Source organism: Pseudorca crassidens, chromosome 7 (assembly GCF_039906515.1).
Source record: "Pseudorca crassidens isolate mPseCra1 chromosome 7, mPseCra1.hap1, whole genome shotgun sequence".
Lineage (NCBI taxonomy): Eukaryota > Metazoa > Chordata > Mammalia > Artiodactyla > Delphinidae > Pseudorca > Pseudorca crassidens.
The window spans coordinates 54,339,165-54,360,380 of NC_090302.1; the positions used below are offsets into that span (position 1 = coordinate 54,339,165).

General features: G+C 42.5%; 1 protein-coding gene across 9 annotated transcripts in view; it reads right to left on the bottom strand.

The window, feature by feature from the left end:
• Window positions 1–845: 845 nt before the first annotated feature.
• Window positions 846–21,216, bottom strand: part of GLIS3 (GLIS family zinc finger 3) — a 506,390-nt gene continuing 486,019 nt past the window's right edge. For 8 of the 9 annotated variants that reach the window (XM_067744278.1, XM_067744276.1, XM_067744283.1 and 5 more), the window contains 2 exons: window positions 3,932–4,114; window positions 846–3,034 (listed from right to left, as the gene is read on the bottom strand). In XM_067744278.1, coding sequence (XP_067600379.1) covers window positions 2,898–3,034; window positions 3,932–4,114 — 320 coding nt within the window. In that variant the 3' untranslated portion in view covers window positions 846–2,897. The remainder of the gene's footprint in view (window positions 3,035–3,931; window positions 4,115–21,216) is intronic. The other variant, XM_067744279.1, reaches the window with a different exon arrangement.

A 21,216-nucleotide genomic window follows, 5' to 3' on the forward strand; every position in this document is an offset into this window, starting at 1 on the left:
ATATTTAGCAGCTGATCAGAGACTAAATTACAGCTTACATTTTGATGCAGTCCCTTTAGGGAATTAAGACAATGCGGCAAATGAAATGTCTCTAGGCATACTGATTTTTTTTTTTAATGTAATAGGATAATTGGCTTTGCGCTGTATTTTCACAAGCACCAGTCTTTTAAAAAAGGGGAATGACAATCTCTCTTCAGATGTTTACGAAAATGGTTACATATCAAGAGTTAAAAAGACCAGGAAATGCAAGGAAATGAGTTTTTGAAGTTTCTACTTTTACTGCTACAAACATAATGATGAAAGCATATATAAATCTTGTGCAGTGTGAAAGCAAGCAAGGAACAAATTTTAAGGTCAGGCGAGATTCTGGAATCTCAGGGCAGCGTGTGTTGTCTCCAAGGAACCTGGAGGTGTCCTGTCCTGGGGCCCTAAGCTCAAACCTGCAGCTGAGGGGAAACATGGAAGGGGAGTGAGGGGCACCCAGCCTTGCAGGCTGCACTGGGCCTGTTTCCTCTCCCAATTCCTGCTGGGGAAGGAGGCCCCGCAGGTGCGCTGCTGTCTGGCACCCTCTGGTTCCCTGGGGCCTCAGCGAGGCCAACGGGGAGACTACAGATGTGCACGAGGATCTCCTCCAGCCAAAGTTTCTGAGGTTCAGCTTCTGGCTTTGTCCTCCTAACCTGTTTTCACCTGAAATTATAGCAAAAGCCACAGGCAGGCAGACAACATCAGCTGCAGTAACAACCTTGCCTTTCCATTTTTTTCCCTCCTCATCACACAAATGAAATGTGTTTTGAGTTCCCTGTAGAGGCTCCAGGATTTAGAATGAATAGATTGTCTCTCTAAGATACCAGAGCTTTCCCTTCTCCGCAGGGTGTGACAAAGGACATGGTCCCTGTTCAGGCCAAGTGACACAACCCAAAAAGCCTGCCAGAGGGGTGGGACTTTGTGTGCCGTCTGAGAACTCATGTGGAAAGAAAGCCTGACGTGAATTCTTTTGTAAAGCAGAGCAGATTTTTGTAAAGTGAATGACTTGTCTCTTTTGCAGACACGGATGTCTGCATGATGGCTCTCCTCAGATCAGAGCCCACTGGCCAGAGAAACTAGACTGACTGAGTGCACTGTCAGAACGGACCCTGCACTTTGTTCTTTATTCGGCTGATTCTACTTCGTGTCAGAATGAAGTCCGGAATCAGGCAGAACACTACCGACCGTGCGGCCAGACGGGAAGGACATGTCTGTCAGGATAAAAACTGTCACCGGATCCCAAGTCTGACACCAAGCTGTTTAATTGTCTTGTTGAAGATTATAATTATCCCAGTTTGACAAATAGCATTTTCCCTCAGAGAACATTTTTAAAGAGAGAGAAAAGAAATCGTGAGAGGCGAGAGTACTGGAATATCAGAATCTACCAGGTGTTTTTGGGTTTTGGCAATTTTTATAGCCTATGTCACAGGACTCTGGATCTTTTTAATAACTTGGTAAAGGCGTCACAGAAAACGGCATCCTATTCAGGTTTGAGATCAAATGGCCGAGAGCTCTGGGTAAATTCCAGGCCCTCAAAACAGAGTTTCAGACAGAAAGGTTGCCTCCTTCTGGCCACCTTTCCAGAACTGTCCCCTCTACCTGCCTTTGGCCAGACCTTGCTCAGAGGTGGTGAGCAGGCAATGGCGGGTGGTGGGCACGTCTGAACCACAGTCAAGAAGAGGGTGAGAGCGATGCAAAAAGAGGGAGAGAAGGAAGGCAAGGGAGCAACAGACAGGTGAGGGGAGATCCTAACGGAGGGAGCAGAGGCTGTGCAAAGTAGCCAGACATCAGGCATCTCTAGTTTGGTTTTCTGAGAACCCAGGAGCACACGTCCGTGTGTCCCTGCTCTCACAGCTTCTAGCAGGTCCCTGGGCAGAGCACCAGAGCGGAGGCCATGGGTGAGCCCGTCAAGTGACCTTTTCCTTTGAAAAATGTCTTCGAGGTGGAGCCGCTGAAGAGTCAACCCACGAGGGTCTCTGTGGCAGCAGTGGGAAGAGGGTGGCCTACCCCATGTCCCTCAGGTAGCCTTTGCTAATGCAACACTAACATTCCGGGCGCTCACAGGTGCTGCAGGGTGCGGGCAAGCAGAGCCACAGCGGAGGCAAGACGTACATAGCTGGGGGCATTAAAATAATTATTTCCATCCAAAGAACAGACCTCTAAACATTGTTTTCCTTTAAAAAGTAGACGTAAGTAACAAGTCTTTAAAATCAAAGAACTAAGATAGGTTGCATGAATATAAAACAAGCTGTAGTGCTTCTCAAGGGCCTGTGCTTGACAGAACTTTCTCATTTTGCTTTTGGAGAAACACTGAAAGCAAATGGTTAGCGTGGGAATATCTAAGAGGAGAGAGGCAGCCAGCTCACTGGATGGCAGGCTGGCGCTGGGAAACCTGGGGTCCTCCAAGAGCTGAGCCCACGCTGTGCTTTGGAAGTGGGTTCCCCTTGCTGTGCTTGGCTCTTGGGTGGGATAGTTCACTGTGCTTCTGGCAATTTGGGTCACCCTTCCTTGTTTGGAGTTTCAGCAAATCCCCAAATTACACTTTCACGTGCACATCATCTCACTGGTGTCCTTTGAAGGCTGGCAGCCAGGGAGTAACAGGTATCCGGTAGAGTGAGACTCTGAATTCCCTTTGAAAAGAGTCCTGCTGGTCACCGGCAAACCCAGGGAGAAAAAGGAGCAGCTGCAAACACACCTACAAAGCCCAGCTCTGACCATTCAGCCCTGCCCTCGAAAGACACACCTGGGACTCGGCAGGTTCCGCTGATTCGCTTGACATCCTTTTTCTTACAGTCTGTGAAAGTATAAGAAGAAAAGGTGGCAAGGAACAAAAAGACTCTGGATGCCAGTGGTAGTGGAGGCCAGGGGAGCTTTTAGCCTTCAGTATAGACAGAGGAGAGCTGGCTAGGACAGCGATCCACAGCGCTGATCTGCAAGAACGTGGTGTCTTCAGGTCCACTGCGAAGAGACTCCCCAAAAAGGCTTGAGGAACCCGAAGGTAGATCACACACTGGAAGAGAAAGAGCGCACAAGTCAACTGCTACCTTGTCGCAGACGCCGGGCACGCAGGGAGCAAATGCTGGCTGGGGCTGAGGAGGAAACCGTGCCGGGCCAGGCCCTTCAGCGGGTCTCCCCGTCCTCGGGCTCCTTAGGTGGCGGAAGAGGCTGATGTGCAGGCAGGTGGCTAAAATAGGACTTGGCACAAGAGATGGGCTGAGCAGCAATGAAAGTGAAGTTCTGTAGGGAAGAGTGAGGGCGGCCTCAAAAAGGAGGTGATATTACGGTTGAGCCATAAAAAAAGGATGGGATTCTCACAGACAGAGAGATAAAGAAAGAACATTCCAGGAGGGGGAAAGAGGGAGCGAAGACAGAGAGGGGACACGTGGGGTCAAGTGTGCTGGCAAAGCTCAGGTACAGAGCATGTAGGGAGACATGTGAGGAGGGCACATGAGACGTGAGTGCAGGTCCGGAGAGTTCCATCAGGCTCAACTCCTGGGGGCTTCGAATGCCTTGCTGAGGACAGTCGACTTTATTCTCTGGGAAACTACAAACTACTGAACGTAGCTGAACAGGAAAGTACCTTATTTTATCCTTCATTTTTGGAAGGCAATGGTTATGGTAGCTCGGAGGGCAGAATGGTAAAGATAAGGAGCTGACTCAAGGAACTTGTTGGAAGGCTGTTGCCTAAGTCTGCGAGAGACATGATGGCACCTGAACGAGGGTGGTGGAAGTGGGGCTGGAGAAGGGCTGGAGAGGAAGATAAGAAGAGAGACATTTCACGGGCAGACCGAACAGGATGTGATGTGGTCATGTGCTGGGTCAAGTCTAGTCCAGGCTAGTCACGGGAAACCCACCTGATCTCACCTGCTTGTCTGCCCGAGTGTCTAAGTCACAGACACCAACACACCTGTAATGCCCGAGTGAGCTGAGAAGGCTCTGTGGAAAACGTCAAAGCCAGTCTGGCCCATAGACGTGGGGACCAGGCAGTCCTCGAAGGAAGGCACCACACTGCAGGAGCTGCTAGGCGGCATGGTTCTCTGAGAGTCAGGGTAATGTGGGGGGCAGAATGTCTGCAGCTGCCCATAAAATCCTGAAATGCAAGCATGGCATTGAGCTACTGCAGGGCACAAGTTCAGAAGATCATTTCAACCTGGCTAGACCCTCACTCAGCCTGGCTTCATATGACAAAATGCCTTTAACCCTTAAGCCCACCTACAAAACCTTCTGACCAAGCGTTCGTAACGTACTACCTGAGCAGAAGCTCTTCTACCTCCAGGGGCTTTTTATTTCTTGCTCTAGTACCTGAAGCTGAAGGGCTTCACACCTTCCCTAGACTCTCCAAAGAGTCCTGGACACTGAAGGCCCGTCCTTCAGGGGACATTCCTACCCCATGCCCTCTCACCAGTTTTTAAGTGCATCTTCCTTAACTTCTTTTATTTTATAGTCTGTTTTCCACATTTCGTAGAAACCTGAATAAAGCTCTTAACAATGCTCACCTTAAAAAAATGCAACATAGATCTATCCATCTGTACTTCCAACAGATACATTCATGCACATTTATATTTTTTCTTCCTCATTATTTTGAATAGGTACATAGTATCTCATAGTCAGATATGCAACCATTTACTTAACTATTATTATTGCTGATCTTTGCAGTAAATAGAAAAACTGGAAGTGAATAAACAATATCATGAAGAAATATGTGGAAATATTTCTTAATATTTGAAAATAATCAACATTTTGCTAATCTTGTTTCATTTATCTTTTCAATTTTTTTCTTACTCAATGGAGTTTTTCTCTTGGGGTCCTATGTGGTCCTTTTCTATGATTCTCCACACCTTCCATGATACCTTACCATTTCCCTCTTCCTCCTTGTCTCATAATAAATTTAAGTAAAAGATTACTTTCTGGAGTATATGGTTTTAAAAATATAATGAAATCTTCATTCAATACCTTATTTCATGGTACCTGTTTCCTCAACTTTAACATGTGAAAGTCACTGTCTATTTCACTGGGTGATTATGAAGATTAAGCAAGTCATTGGATAAGGAAATCCATACATAACATTTGAAAGTGCTTCATGAATGTCAGTTATTGATATCATGACTCTGTTTCTGGTGAAAAATACAAGGGATTAGTAGAGGAGGTGCCCCCAGTGTTCCTTCCACAAACATTACACGATGGTGAATACAGAACTAATTCATGGACTTTGGAGCCCTAGTCCTGTGTGCTTTCCTCCTCTAGAACTGCTTCTTCTTATGGTGTCACCTATCAAGAGGTAGGGAAGGTGCTATTTGGGTTGGGTTCTTTTTAGCTCTCTTTAAGTACAACTGAGGCACGCTAACACATCTAACCTATTATGCTCACACCCTTCTCATTTCTGATTAGTACTCTCAAGGCAGACTACCCTTGGCCAGGAGGCTTGTTCTATGGTCGCTAGGAATATCACCAAAGAATGTGTGCTGAACTGCTCACAAAGCCACAGACCAGCCCTCTAGGAGCTTATGATACAAGACAGAGGATGGATACAGATATATGAACAGGGTACACTCACAGTAGAAAACAAAATAACATTCTTTGTAAGTAAACAGTAGTATACTTTACGTAGAATCAAGAGAAAAATCCATATAAGGTTTGGGAGGAAGATTAAATTCATGTTAGCTGTATAGACTAGGAAAAAACATAAGGAAATTCCATGTCAAGGCAGGAGAAGAAAGAATGGAAAACTACTGGCTCTTCTCTTTTTGATGCCCTAAGTCTTCTGCATGGACTCAGTAGGCAGACGGGCAAAGGACCCAAACAGATCACTCAGATATGCATATAATTTATCAACCAATATGGACAACTGGCAATTCTCTAGCCGTTAAAGCAATAAAAATCAAGACAATGATAAAATACCATATTCTACCCATCACATTAGCAAAGATTTCTGAAAGTCATTCTTGGTGCTAGACTGAGACTGGTGACAAAGGCACCTGTGCAGAGTGTGCAGACATTGCAAAGGAGTATAAGCCTCTGTAAATCACTTGACAACCTGCATCTAGAACCTAAAAGTGTTCATACTTCTGGACAGGGGAATTTTTCTTCCAAGAATGTATCCTAAAAGTGTATTCTGAAAAACAGAAGAAATTCTGCAAGAGGTAGTCATCACAGTGCTAGCTGTCATAACAGAAAACCAACAAAGGAGGAAAAATGGCCACCCATAAGAGAACAGTTGAACAGTGGTACATTTACCTGATGGGAATGTTAAGTAGCCATGAAAACAGTATTTACAAGGAGTTAACATCGTGGAAAGACCATTATAAGGTTCAGTTGGAAAATAAAGCAAGATACAAAACTGAATAGGGAGACTGGGTTCAGTTATGTGGAAGACTATGTATAGGACAGATTGCAAGGCAACATATTTATAGTTGTCTTTGGGGTTTTTTTGGCTTTATGTTTTTCTGAATATCAGTATCAGTGAAGGATAAGTACTTTGGAGCCAGACTTCCTGGGTTCAAATCCTAGCTCAACTGCTTACCAACTGTGTAGTCTTGGTGAATTACGTAGCCTTGCAGTATTTCAACTTTCTAATTTGTAAAACGGGATTAAAAGTAGTACCTAGGGGCTTCCCTGGTGGCGCAGTGGTTGAGAATCCGCCTGCCAATGCAGGGGACACGGGTTCAAGCCCTGGTCCGGGAAGATCCCACATGCCGCGGAGCAACTAAGCCCGTGCGCTACAGCCATTGAGCCTGCGCTCTAGAGCCCCGTGAGCCACAACTACTGAAGCCTGCTAGCCTAGAGCCTATGCTCCACAGCAAGAGAGGCCACCACAATGAGAAGCCCGCGCACAGCCTATGCTCCACAGCAAGAGAGGCCACCACAATGAGAAGCCCGCGCACAGCAACAACAAAGACCCAAGGCACCCAAAAATAAAAAAATAAAAATAAAAAGTAGTACCTATACCTTAGTGAGTTATTATGAAGATTAAATTGAGTTAATATTTACATATTATACAATATAATCGGAGAATATAATTAATATTTATATAATATATTTTAATAACACAATTTATATATGTTTGCTAAATAAGAAAAATAAAAAAGTAAAATTATATCACAATAATGTAGCTCTCAAAAGTAAAATGTTTATTAAGAGAAATAAAATTTTCAAAAGGGCAACAAGTAAGTCCTTCAACAATAACCAAATGTAAGAATGGACAAGGCAGTGGGCATGTAGCTCACTTCCAGTTGCCAGGTGGAATCCTCTGGAACATTCTTGGCCCTCGGGACCTGGGCTATATACCTCTTTCCCATATTGGTTCCTAGATCCTTCACTAATTGACACACATTCTGATTTCTTCACTCGCCCCCATGTAGGCTCACAACAGCAACAAACTTGAGTGGGCTGAAAGACCTGGGATGTGCAGTTTCATTTGGGAGGTTTCTTGGACTGATCTTGACTTTGGGTACCCAGTGGCCAGGCACATGTAATCATGGCATCGCTATCAGGAGGAAAACATTACCAGGAACCATCACAGTTGGTTTATTAGAATGTAATGTCGCCGCACTGAACAAAATAGACAATATTTGCTATTTATATCCCTATGCTGGCTCTGTTCATATTTGTCACTCATATATACCCTGATAGCATTCCTCAGTGTAATATTAACCTTCCAGGAAGACAGACTCCCACAACTCCCCACATAGGGACATTGATCATTCAGGTATGTCAGGGACAGTGATAGAGACTTCCACTGGCCTTTCGTGAAAACCAATTCATTCTCGCTTTCCTGTCTTCTCCCTGCTTTGAAGGCATGGCAGGAATTTCACATGGCTTCAATCTACATTTGAGTGCTGTAAAGTGTAAGAGTACAAAAGGTTCATAATGCGATGAAATACACCCGGTGAAGTTAAATAGTAAACCCAACATCCTGAGCTCCATCTCCCAGTTTCCCCTGTCCATCTGGGTCTGAGTGAGAGGGCCGAGTGAACTGTAGTTCCTGCCTGTGGCTTTCTTGGCTGACACGAGAAACAGTCAAAACCAGAATGGCCCCACAAGCATGTTTTACCACGCTCACAGCCAACTCAGGGAAAGAAAATCCTCTTTATTAAATCCCTCCCTTCAAGAAGCCAGTTACTAGAGATGCCAAATACACTGGTGTGGATGACTGTGGTCACTCAAATCAAAGAGCTTTAACATAGCCTCTTCCCACTGCTATTTCCATAAAACTAACATAATTTTAAAAGATTCCATTAGGATCTTGCCACACACAAAAAAACAGAGAAAGCCTAACTCATTTTCTGATGAATGGCTCCTGTATTCCAGCTGCTGAATTTCATGTAGTAAGTTTGGAAGGAACACTACGTCAAGGACCCAAAGCAAAACGCCGCAAGATGTTAACACATTTCGTGGGCATAAAACATAAGAGTGATGGCAAGGTCAGCCAATCTGTCAGTCAGTCAGTCAATGACAGTTACTGAGTACTGGTCAAGGTGCTTTTGGAGAGACCAAAGAACTAGAAGATAACACCTTGTCCTTGAGGATTGATAATGCAGTTGGAACAAGAACACATACACTTATAGTAGCAGAAGAATGCACACATAAGTTTATGTTGGCAATAAATATTAGTCATCACATTTAGTTAGAAAATCACCCCTCCCCCATTTTAGAAGTTATTTTACCTCCAAGAATGGAGGAGGAGAAGAGGAACTTGCAGATAAACTGACTTTACTCAAGTTGTAGCTCCTGAAGGTCAAGGAGAATCATTCCTCCTCTTGTCAATTTTGGGAAGTATTTTTCCCTTCTAAAAACAAACTTGTTTTTCTAATTATTAAAATATTTTGAATTAATTGTACCAACTAGAAAATGTAGAATAGTATATGCAAAGAAAAGAAAAATTATCTTTATTCCTACAATTCAGACATAGCCAGATATATACACACAAAACTGGAATGTTATACATATTGTTTTGTATCCTGTTTTCTCCCGTAATATTACCTATGAGCTCACATAGTATTAAAAATCATTCTTTTTTTCCCAATAAATTTATTTATTTTATTGTTATTATTTTTTTGGTTGCATTGGGTCTTCGCTGCTGTGCACGGGCTTTTCTCTGGTTGAGGCGAGCGGGGGCTACTGTTCGTTGTGGTGCGCGGGCTTCTTATTGCGGTGGCTTCTCTTGTTGCGGAGCACGGGCTTTAGGCATGCGGCTTCGCTAGTTGTGGCACATGGGCTCAGTAGTTGTGGCTCGAGGGTTCTAGAGCGCAGGCTCAGTAGTTGTGGCACACGGGCTTAGTTGCTCTGCAGCCTGTGGGATCTTCCTAGAACCAGGGCTTGAACCCGCGTCCCCTGCATTGGCAGGCGGACTCTTAACCACTGCACCACAAGGGAAGCCCTAAAATTCATTCTCAAAAACCTCTCCTCTTTACTTTGTCATGTGGGGTCACTGACAGCTCTGTGATGATCCGTTAGATCAGGAGTTCATGGTTACTCTTGCTGCTTAATGATGATGAAGTAGCCCCATGAAGCTGAGTGTGGATTTCCTTCCCAACGTGGAAGGGGAGTGGAAAAAGTTAGAGGAGAAAGGAAGCGCATGACTAAATACAGTAATGGAAGGGTATTCTCTAGGGCAGCGCTGTCCAAGAGAACTTTGTGTGTTGATGGAAATGGCCTCTACCTCACTGTCCAATACCGTAGCTGCATGTGGCTACTGAGCTCTTGAGATGTGGCTAGTCGACTGAGGAACCAACTTCTACATTATATTTAGTTTTAATTAATTCAAATTTAAATGGCCACATGTGGCTTGTGGCTACTGGACAGCACAACTCTAGGGATATCTGCATTCTCAGGTTTAACAGACTTTCAGTAATGTTTCTGGTTAAATTCCTAGAGAACAAACATATGACCCACCAAGAGTTTAAATAAACGCCAGATAATGATTCTTAGACTCCTGGCGTTCAAGATAAGAAGTATATTAGACTCTTTATTACATTTATCTTTTCCTTACAAATTTACACTCTAGCCTTGGTAGAAGGAACCAGAGTATAAATACTTCAATAAATAAATAATGGTCACCCAACTCACAACCCTCATGAGGGCTGATGCGCATTGTTTTAAGCTAAACTTCCAGGGCAATTCAGTTCTCCTGCAGGAACCACTTTCCTTTCTGGAAGTAAGAGAAGGAAAAGGAAACACATCACCCACTTTCTTTCCTGCAGACTCTGGGCCTAGCTCACTGTGTGTATGGGAGTGGCAACAGCATAGGTGGGTCTCCAATTTCCCTACCACTTGATGATGAAATAAAGTTCAATACAGAGGCTCTACCTTACACGTATGGGTGGAGATGAATACCATCAGTCTAAACTTTGTCAAGGTGCTATGTCAGGAGCTGTGCCCCTAATGGGTTTGTTTATATACATAGCAGATGGCTTTGCAAAACAAAATTCTTGTTCTCCTTTATGGTGAGGCTGAGAACCACCACCAAACTCTGGGAACCAGGAAAAGAGTTGGATGGACAACATTCAGAATCAAGACTGACCCTTTCCTGCGGTAGGTTCTGCCCAGACCATGATGCCAACTTATAGATGCAGACAGCCCACCTGTGAAGCCCATCACAGGCATCAGGAAGGGCCCCCAGAACTAACTCCTCAACCAGAGTGTGGCCTGATCAGACTGGGCAGGACCCTTTGTGAAGCTCCTTGGAAACAATGCTGAGAGCAATTGCTTCCCAAGACCCCTCAATATCTTCAGACAAGAAAGCCCTTCAATTCCCATGTGATCGGAGAGTATCATTTTAGGCATCCAGGCCAAACACTGTTGTTTTCAGATACTGCCCGAATCTCACGAGTCATCTGTCCCCTTGACCTTTCAGAAGAAACACTGGCTAAGCATGTGCTTGCCTTTGTTATTGTATTTTTATAAAATGGAGGTTCACAGTACCTACTTCATAAGGTAACTGCAAAGATTAAAGAGGATTAAGAGATGACCCATGTGAAGGGCTGAGCATGTGCCTGCACACAGCACTCTACAAATGTTTCTTTTCACTTTTCTTCCCTATTCTTCTAATAACACAAACATTTCAACTTTTATGCCTTCATTTAGTCGACAACTATATGCTAAGCACTTACTCAAGTGCTGGAGACACAGTGGTGCATAAAACATACTCCATGCCTTCTTGGAGCTTATGTTTCAGTGAGAAAGAAAGATAAACATACAAATGAGAAATCAAGTAATACAATTTAATATTATATGTGACAATAAAAAGGAAATTTTCTTTAAGGAATATATAGAGATGCAACTCTTTTCTCTAGACTGCATTCAAGATAGGGAGAGGAAAAAGCTCAAATAAGAAAGAAGTTTGGGCACTCCCAAAACTTTTAAAAAAGAGTAGTGATTTTGATCCCTTTTGTTTGGCCCTGTCTGGTGAGGGTAGATATAATTAGGAGGTCATCCCATAGCTCTGCTGAGGACCAGCCCTGGCAGAGTGGGTTTTTTTTTTTTTTTTTGTCAGTGGTACTGATCAATTCGTGCCTGGGTAGGAGAATAAGCAGATGTCAGTGACAGAGGCAGAGCTGGCAGTGCTCAGCTTTTTGGTGGTACAGCTGTTTGCTAGCCAAGTGGAAGCAGGGATGTCTGTTTATGAGCTTTACAACCCTTAACCATTTTTCCACAGAGACTATAATTTTGTGGGTTACTTTAGGAATTGTAGAGTTTTGGGCCTCAGTCATGATTGCTGCATGTGCAGGGGCATGGATAAGCCTAAGTGATGAACGAGAGGGCTCAAATCAGAGAGTTCCAGGGACAGGGACACAGAAAGAAGATGCATGGCCTACTCCCTTTCGCTACCCTTATTTCTTCTTCTCCAACACTCTTATGGCTCTTTGTGCGTTCCCTTGTACTCTCTGGGGACCATTGCACTCCCCCCTTTAAATACCTTCTGCAATCCATGATACAAGCCAATGAGCAGAAAAGAGAAAAAAATAGGTAAGTCTCTGGTAAAGCTCTTAAAGTCTCTAAGAATATGATCTCTGGCATCACATCTTCTCAGCATGATTTAATGACCTCCAACTTTACTCAGAGAAAGGCAGGGAATCGTACACTTATTACTCACATGGTACCTTTTTAAAAAACTTAAAAAAACTCCTTCTTAGGCAGCCTCTGATATACCTGTCTTATAAGTAGGTGATTCAAACAAATGTTCTCATTTTATAGACAAAGAGATAGAAGTTGAATCACATGCCTTTAAACCAATACTATGGTTATATGTTATTGTGCAAATAAGAGAAAAGTGGAAAATTCATACACTCATTTTAATATTTAAAAACATTCAGCTATTTGCAATTATTCATGAATCTAGCCTTTATCTTAAAACAAATAGGGAGCAGAGCTAAAACAGTCATCATATACTTTTCTACTAAGTCCAGAGTTTTCTCACTTGCAGTTCCTTTGCTCTGGCATTTTTATAGACATTTTGATTAGTGTTACACCAACCCCTCAGAGAATTCTTTCAGAAGGAAGGAGAGGAACTAATATTTATTTGCTCTGAGATAGGCATTATCTTAGGTGTTTTAAATAGAAAATCTTCATTTTTACAACTTTTAAAAAAACTGAAATATAGTTGATTTATGATATTGTGTTAATTTTAGGTATACAGCAAAATGATTCAGATATATATATATATTTTTTTTCAGATTATTTTCCATTATAGGTTATTACAAGATATTGAATATAGTTCCCTGTGCTATACAGGAAATCCTTGTTGTTTATTTTATGTATAGCAGTTTGTATCTGTTAATCCCATATTCCTAATTTACCTGCCCCCCACCTTTCCCTTTGGTAACCATAAGTATGTTTTCTATGTCTGTGAGTCTATTTTTGTTTTGTATATAGATTCATTTGTATTATTTTTTAGAGTCCACATATAAGTGATATCATAAAATATGTCTGTCTGATTTACTTTACTAAGTATAATATTCTCTCGGTTCATCCATGTTGCTGCAAATGGCAATATTTCATTCTTTTTAAGTTACATCAACTTTTGAGTTAAGTAATATTGTCCCCAGTTTACAGACAAGGAAACAAAAAAGTTCAAATAACTTACCTAAATCCTTATAGTTACCAAGTTTCAGAACTAGGACTCAAACTCTGGTCTGTTTGGTAACAGTTCATAGAGACTATTAGGGCTTAAGCTCACACACAAATCATTTCAAACAAAATCTTGCCATTTTTGTTGAGGTCTCTCACTGCCAGATTATAGGCAAAGTTACTCAGACTGGATCAACATTTCATGAAGTACATACATTTTCATTAGGGAGAAAAGCATTGAATTAATTAACAAAATTGATGAAATTACCTAAACACTGAAAATTTCGAAAAACCCTGAAGAGTAGAAACAGAGACATTTCAGAAATTTCTCTTGGCCAATTTTCTGATTTAGTCACTATTTTATTTCTATCCATTGCATGAACTACCTGGATCTGGGTTCAAAGCCTGGATAACCCATTAACCAACTGTGTGTCTTTGCATAAATTATTTTCCTTCTTGAGCCTCATTTTCTTTTAAAATAATATCTATTTTATAGGGTTGTGGAAAACATTATACATGAGAGCATTTATAAAAGCATCTAGTGCATTCCCCAGCATGTAGTAGGCCCTCAGTAAATAGTAGCAATTATTACTACCATGAAATAAGCTTAGCTGTATTTGTAGATTCTGTATAATGCACATGCAATTCTTAAGCAATTTATCTCTCATAACCCACCACCCTTAGGTATAAAATGATGCTGATCTTGGAAATGAAGCCTCCACAGTTTGGTTGTCATTTTTCCCCTTAGCTCCTGGTCTTGGCCAACAACCTCAGCCAGGTCTTCATGTAGTCAGAACTCTACTAAGCTTCCTCCCTGGAAGTGATGGAGAAACCGACTCTTCATTTTAATATGGAGTCTATAAATGGGGAAGCTACAGGAACAGCTCACAGACTGTGTTAGCAAGACAGATTTTTCTTTGGGCTGAGAACTAAACCAGCTTGCAAAGCACTCGAGCTATTTAAGACTGACATTTAAGTAACTACTGTACTAAGAAAAAGGAAAATAATGGAAATAATAACCCTGAACATTCCATTTGGCACATTCCTTTTGAAGGAACCAGGTTACAGTGGTTGGAAAGCTGACCAGTGGAGCAACCTCCTGGTCCCCTAGTCCCTGGTCAGATGGGTTGCAGCATGTGGGCTTCAAGTTAGACAAGTCCACCTGGTTCCAAGAAGTGGGGCCATTTTCATCTACAGCGTCTACCACTAGCCTACAGGCCACAGAGGGATGCATTCTGCACACTCTGGGTGCTCTCCTCTGCTCGTGCACCTCGCAGAACCTCACCTGGTCTGAAGCAAGCTGCTAACGGCATTTATTACTGTGAGCCACACTCGCTGTCCAAGTTGCATACCTGGGGTAGGGGAAGAGGAAGATGGTCTGCTACTGATGTCTGCAAAGTTTCAAATAAGGGGATGAGAGTGGGCAGAGCATTTTGCTGAAAAGGACAAAAAGGAAGTGGGAGAAAGCAGAGTGAGAAGGAAGGCATGTATAAAACCCTTTTGGTTAAAAGATGTAATCGATTTTCACTAAAATATCTTCAACCCAACCAAAACACTAATGCGTGGTGGCCTACGGCTTCCAAATTCTCAGAATGATAAGCTGCCAAAGTAAACTAATTGCAACGTGTCTCAGTAATTGCCGCGTGTGGGTATGTACAGTTACAGTACAATGGTTCAGTGCATCCTCATAATGACAATGCGCGTATGGCAATTATATAAAACAGAGATGCTCAAAACCAGAAGACCCAAAGATTCTTAAGATGGATATTAAAGCCAGCTTTGCCATTTACTGGCTGTGTGGCCTTGAGGAAACCGTAGCCTCTCTGAGCCTATGAGTCCCTATTGATAAAAGGGGGAAAATAATACTACTGTGGCAGCATGATCCTCATGATAGGGAGGGGGAGAAGCACAGGGAGCAAACGGAAAGAGACTCAGTGCCCAGTTGCCCATGATTTGCCTCCTGTACTCCATCACCCGCCTATGACTCAAAAATCCTGGATACATATAAAGCCTAGAATGAAGGGTGGAGGAGTTGGACATTCTTAGTCTGATGGGTGTGTGAAGTAAACACTTTGGCCATGGGTCAAGGTTGAAAGGAATGAGGTGGGAATTTCTCTATGAGAGGGGGTTACTCTGTTGCTGGTGTGTATAACCCTCCTAGGTGGCTACAAGGATCAAATGAAATAATAAGTGTGAAAATATTTTGCATACAGTAAAACACACTGAAAATTCCAGCCCCTACTGTCTCATTATAAGCCTGGTGTTACTTATCATCCTACATTCTCTGAGTACAAAGGTAAATTTACCCTCGGTTGTGTCAAGCTCTGTTGCATAAAGTTCACAAGCAACCCTTTGACTCAGGAGTACTTGAGCCAAAAACAGAACAAGGAAAGCACGGCAGAGAATGAAGATTTAATTCTATCTGTCCTTGTCCTTCCAAGCAAGCTTTGCTGTAAGAAAGGTCTGGCAGAGAAGAGGATTCCAGATAGAGACGAAAAGGGACATTAACATGAAATGCTGCAGCCTCCTCTGAGAGCCATCCTGGTTCTCTACAGCTTTTAGGTTGTGCTGCACTTACAGAACTTCCCCGGAAGGTAAAGGGAGAAGGAAGCTGGAAAGTATTCCCTCAGTCACTGGCCAATTGCTTCCTTTGGATTATCTCTGATTGGGGAAGCACGGTGAGGTGGCACTAAGTCCTACACTTAGGGTCTAGGCCTGTGGTTGTTAAAGTGGGGGCCACAGCATCAGCTCCACCTGGGCTCTACGGCAGACACAGTGAATCAAATTTCTGGGTGGGGCTTCCCTGGTGGCGCAGTGGTTGAGAGTCCGCCTGCCGATGCAGGGTACACGGGTTCGTAACCCGGTCTGGGAAGATGCCGCGGAGCGGCTAGGCCCGTGAGCCATGGCCGCTGAGCCTGCGCGTCCAGAGTCTGTGCTCTGCAATGGGAGAGGCCACAACAGTAAGAGGCCCGCGTACAGCAAAAAAAAAAAAAAAAATTTCTGGGTGAAGGGCCTGGGAGTGTTCATGTTAACAAGGTGTTTCTTACCCTAAAGGTTTAGAAGCCCTAAGAACATCTTTACATGATTTTCAATCTTTGGCAAGTTTTCCAAATGGAATACCAATAGGAAGAAACAGAACAGCTCTGAGTTCATTTGAAATGGAGGAGGAGAGCTCTTCGTATGGGCATCTCTTCCCCCTGGGCTCACCCCCAGCCCTTTCTGCTGGACTCTGGGGGCTCCTGGGGATAAAGCAATGATGACTGTCCCAAAGTGACTTTAGATTACAGACATAGATCAGGATGATCTCCCTCCCCACCCCAGTACCATTCTCTTCTTGGGCAAGGTGCAATCACGGGACCTCAGTTGAGTGACTCAGAAGTTCTGGGCTTACTGTTGGTCCCACACTGATCTTGTGGCCTAGACTTCTGCTGTCTAGCTGTAACCAAACTCCCATGTTATATCCGCTCCACTAACTAGGTGATTTCTTGTTTCCCTGAATCCAAGTCTATGCCTATACAACTTTCCAGCATTCTAATCTCTCTAAGAGTGGGCACCAGCTCACACTTGCACCAATGGCTTGATTGTTTCTCCTGCTGAACCTCTGCCTCACAGCTAAGTCCCTGTTACATACTGTGAAGCTTCCCCCAAATCTGCTGTCTAGAATATTATAGTGAGATGAAATCTGGGCTTGAAGTAAAAGAAATCTATATAGGTGGGTTTAAGAAAGCAGAGCGGACTCTGCATTTGTAAAACCTGATGTATGTCATTGGATCCCCAAATTCCTGTCACTCCTTTCCATCTGGCTACCAGGAAACTTGCCTTTTCATCTTGTCAAACCTTGGGGACACTGACTCCTAACGTGGATAACTCAATTTATGATCTGCCATCCTCTGCTCCGCCCCTCCAGCTAGACAGCCTTCTTCCCACTACCACCTGGGGGTCACACTCTGATGAGTATGTCTAGTCTACAGGGTCTTTCCTTTTCTGCTTACTCTCATCCCACTGCCCACCAAACTCTCGATTTTAAAGTATGTATTAGGCATCTCAAATGTGCCATGTACTACAGGGATTAAATAGATGACACGATTCCTTGCCTACATATGGACCATGAAGAATACTGTCTCACGGTTGAGTTTTGCTTGCCAAGAACCATTCCTTACATATAAGCTCACGACAGGCAGGGACTTCTATTTTCTCTATTGATGTAGCTTTAGCACCCCAAACAGGACCTGGCACATAATAGGAGCTGAATATTTGAGAATGAATAAATGGATGAGTGAGTGATACTTACACATAGAGCCTTTGGTGAAGATACTGATGGTAAGAGGAACCACAACTGAGCTCAAAGATTTTGATCTATGAACTTTGTACATAATAGCCTATCAGGAGTTTCAGAAAAATAAAGTGACTTCCCTTTCTAACACTGAAATTTTCTTTTAATGGAGGAAGAAACAAAGACAATGGAAATACAATTGGCCCTGTCAAGATGACCTGGAGAGTTTTGCTGCTCCAAGCCACCATTTTCTGCTGGATGCCAGGAGGCCACTGAACCTGAAGAGGAACAAGAGTGGGCAGGAGAATTAAGTGGCTCAACTCATCCACAGAACACTTTGCACTCTTTTAGGAAACCATCCCAAGGTCAAGGAGTTTCTGAGTTTCTAATCTGAGTTTCATCTCTAAATAGGAGCAGAAATATATTTCCTACTCTCTTCATAAAGTCATAATGAGGATCCAGGTATTCACCCAACAAATATTTTATCGAGCAGTTTCTTTATAGCTACCAGGCAACGATAATGATCTTGTACCTAAGAGTAATTTATAAAACATATATTGCAATATAAATGTATGTTCTATCACTGACCTCAATGGTATTGATAAAAACCCTACATCAGCCCAGATCCACAGACACAAACAACCTTGGGGTAAATATTTGGCTGATTCAGATCCCCTGAATCATTCGGCCATTCTGATGACAGAATTTAAGAATCTGAAGTAAAGGGATGTGTGATATGAGATTGGGTTTGCGAAGGAATGTAGGAGAGGAGCGGCTGGCCGTTACACTTAAATGATCTAGAAAAATGCCTGAATGTTTTTACTTCAACAGACTTGCAACTTTAAGGTCTAGTTCTCAAAGCCCTTACAGAAGAACGAAATAGAGAGTTTAGCCAGAGCAGTCTGGTTAGAAAGCAAAAATTTCTGTAATGAGAAAGAGCACTCACAATTGTAAGTAAATCAACTAGAAATTCTAAGGGAACTAGGACTGTTTTGCAACGTGGTCTGAGCCCAGATGACCTGAATGGGCACAGATCAAGCCAATTCTAGTGTTTTATTGTTGTTGTTCTGTTTTATTAACACAGTGGCCTTGCTACCAGTAACAAGATGTTTCTGATGTGTGTGTGTGTTTTCCCTTTAAGGAAACTCCAACCACAGCTATTCATATTTTTTCTTCTAAACGATGAGTTGCTTATCATATTCACAAGGAAAACTGCAACTAAAAATACAAGAATTACAAGACACGGATTGCCATTAGTATGTTCAGACCTGAAGAGTTCAAATGCGCAGCCCCTAAAATAGACTTATAAGACAATATTTAACTTGATTTTAAGATCTCTATTCATTAGAGGCTAAACTTCATGAGTTTCAGATATAAGACAAAACATTTGCTTCTGGAAAAAATGTCATTGCTTCCCCCAAAGAATGAAAAAGCACTAAATCTGTAATAATGTTCATTAAACGCTTTTCTATAGTTTTTTTTTTTTTTTTTTTTTTTTTGGGCCTCTCACTGTTGTGGCCTCTCCCATTGCAGAGCACAGGCTCCGGACGCACAGGCTCAGCGGCCATGGCTCACGGGCCCAGCCACTCCGCGGCACGTGGGATCTTCCCGGACCGGGGCACGAACCCGTGTCCCCTGCATCGGCAGGCGGACTCTCAACCACTACACCACCCAGGAAGCCCCTCTATAGTTTTTAAGTTAACTGACAGAGAAGTCACAGTAGTCAATGAAACAGAAATTTTCTGGATCTTTTCCTCCTCTTCAATAAATTTTTGAGTTCCAATTAAGAAAACAAACTGTCATGCTGCCAATGACACAACCTGACTGGCAGGTGAAAGAGCAAGTGAACTACTTAATAAATAATATAGATACCCAAATAGTAGCTCCTGTTACTTAATTCCTATTATAACTGAACTACATTTAGAGCTCAATAAAAATATTAAAAGATGCTCAGTCACATTACTAACCAAAGGAAAAATCAAAACAACTTTGCTGTACAAACTGGCAAGTATTAAAATGACTGATGGGGGCTGGTGGTGGTGGTGGTGGTGGGATGAACTGGGAGACTGGGATTGACATGTATACACTAATATGTATAAAACGGATAAGTAATAAGAACCTGCTGTATAAAAATAAATAAAAATTTTTAAAAATTCAAAACACTTAAAAAACAAACAAAAATAATAATAAATGACTGACAATATCTAGGGTGGGGAAATGAGCGCTCTAATGCACTGTTGGTGAGAGTCGAAATTGGTACGAACTTTGTGAAGGAATATATGGCATTATCTATCCAGCTTTAAAATGTGCATACCCATCCATCCAGCAATTTCTCTTTCAGAAATATTTCCTAAAGAAAGAATGCAAAGAGATATATATGTGTGTGAGAGTACTTGTGTAAACACACAATATACATAAGGAGATTTAATATAGCATTGTTAATAAAAGCAAAAAGTGGGAAAAACATAAATGTCTTTCAACAGTGGAATGAATAAAAAATGAAAAGTTCCCATAAGTATTAAACTATACAATTAAAAAGGAATTGATTTACATACATTGACCAAGAAAGCAAAAGAATATATTTTGTTAAGTTAAAAAAAAGTGGGACTTCCCTGGTGGCACAGTGATTAAGAATCCGCCTGCCAACGCTGGGGACATGGGTTTGATCCCTGGTCCAGGAAGATTCCACATGCCATGGAGCAACTAAGCCCGTAAGCCACAACTACTGAGTCTGTGCTCTAGAGCCCGTGAGCCACAACTACTAAGCCTGGGTGCCACAACTACTGAAGCCCACGCACCTAGAGCCCGTGCTCCGCAATGAGAGAAGCCACCACAATGAGAAGCGCGTGCACTGCAACAAAGAGTAGCCCCCGCTCGCCACAACTAGAGAAAGCCTGCGCGTAGCAACGAAGACCCAATGCAGCCAAAAATAAATAAGTTAATTAATTTAAAAAAAAGTAAGTCATAAAATAAAATGCAGAATGTGAGGCCACTTTATAACAGGGCACATGTTATGTACATATACATGCATATATTTCATTTTCAGAAGCATTTTTAAAAGTCTAAAAGGAATACTCACCAATCTTAATAATCATTATCTTTGAGCAGTGGAATTAAGGTGAACATAGGCTGGGAAGCAACTTAAACTCTTTATAAGGTTAAGTACCCTAAGTACCTTTAAAAAAATGAACAGGTAAAGATTTTTTTCTAATTTAAAAAGTCAATAAGAATTTAAAAACTGCATTTAAGGAATGTGCTAAGAATCCAGTAATCCTGGTTTGATGATTTAGTAATCAGGCTTCCAAACAGTTTCTCCCAGCAGGCGTGTGCTTGAGCAAACATGGCACATGAGAGCGTGGGTGCGTGCATGCACGTGGGCACACACACACAGAGACACACAAACACACCAATACACATACACACCTGTGGGGTAACACCACTGGGGGCAATCAGAGGGTGAGCTATCCCTTCGCTACAGGGACCGTGACGGCTCTTAATCCAGTGGTGAAGAGCATAGACTGTTGTCAGATGGTCCTGGGTGTAGTTTCCAGCTCTACCATTTCAAGATTAAGAAATCATGGGCAAGTTACTTAATGTTTTAGCGATTCAGACTCCTCAGCTGTAAAATGGGAATAAACAATGCCTTCTTTATAGGGTTGTTATGAGGACTAATAAGAAAGGCACTGTAAACATGCACCATACTGCCTGACACAGGGGAAAAAAAGGCAAACATTTTCAGCAATCAGTATGCAAAATACACAAGACAAGTGGTTGGTGGGAAATCACTTTGTCTCATGAATCATAGTACCTGTATTGCCAGCAGAATTTTAGCCCTGTAAGGAACCTCATCTTTA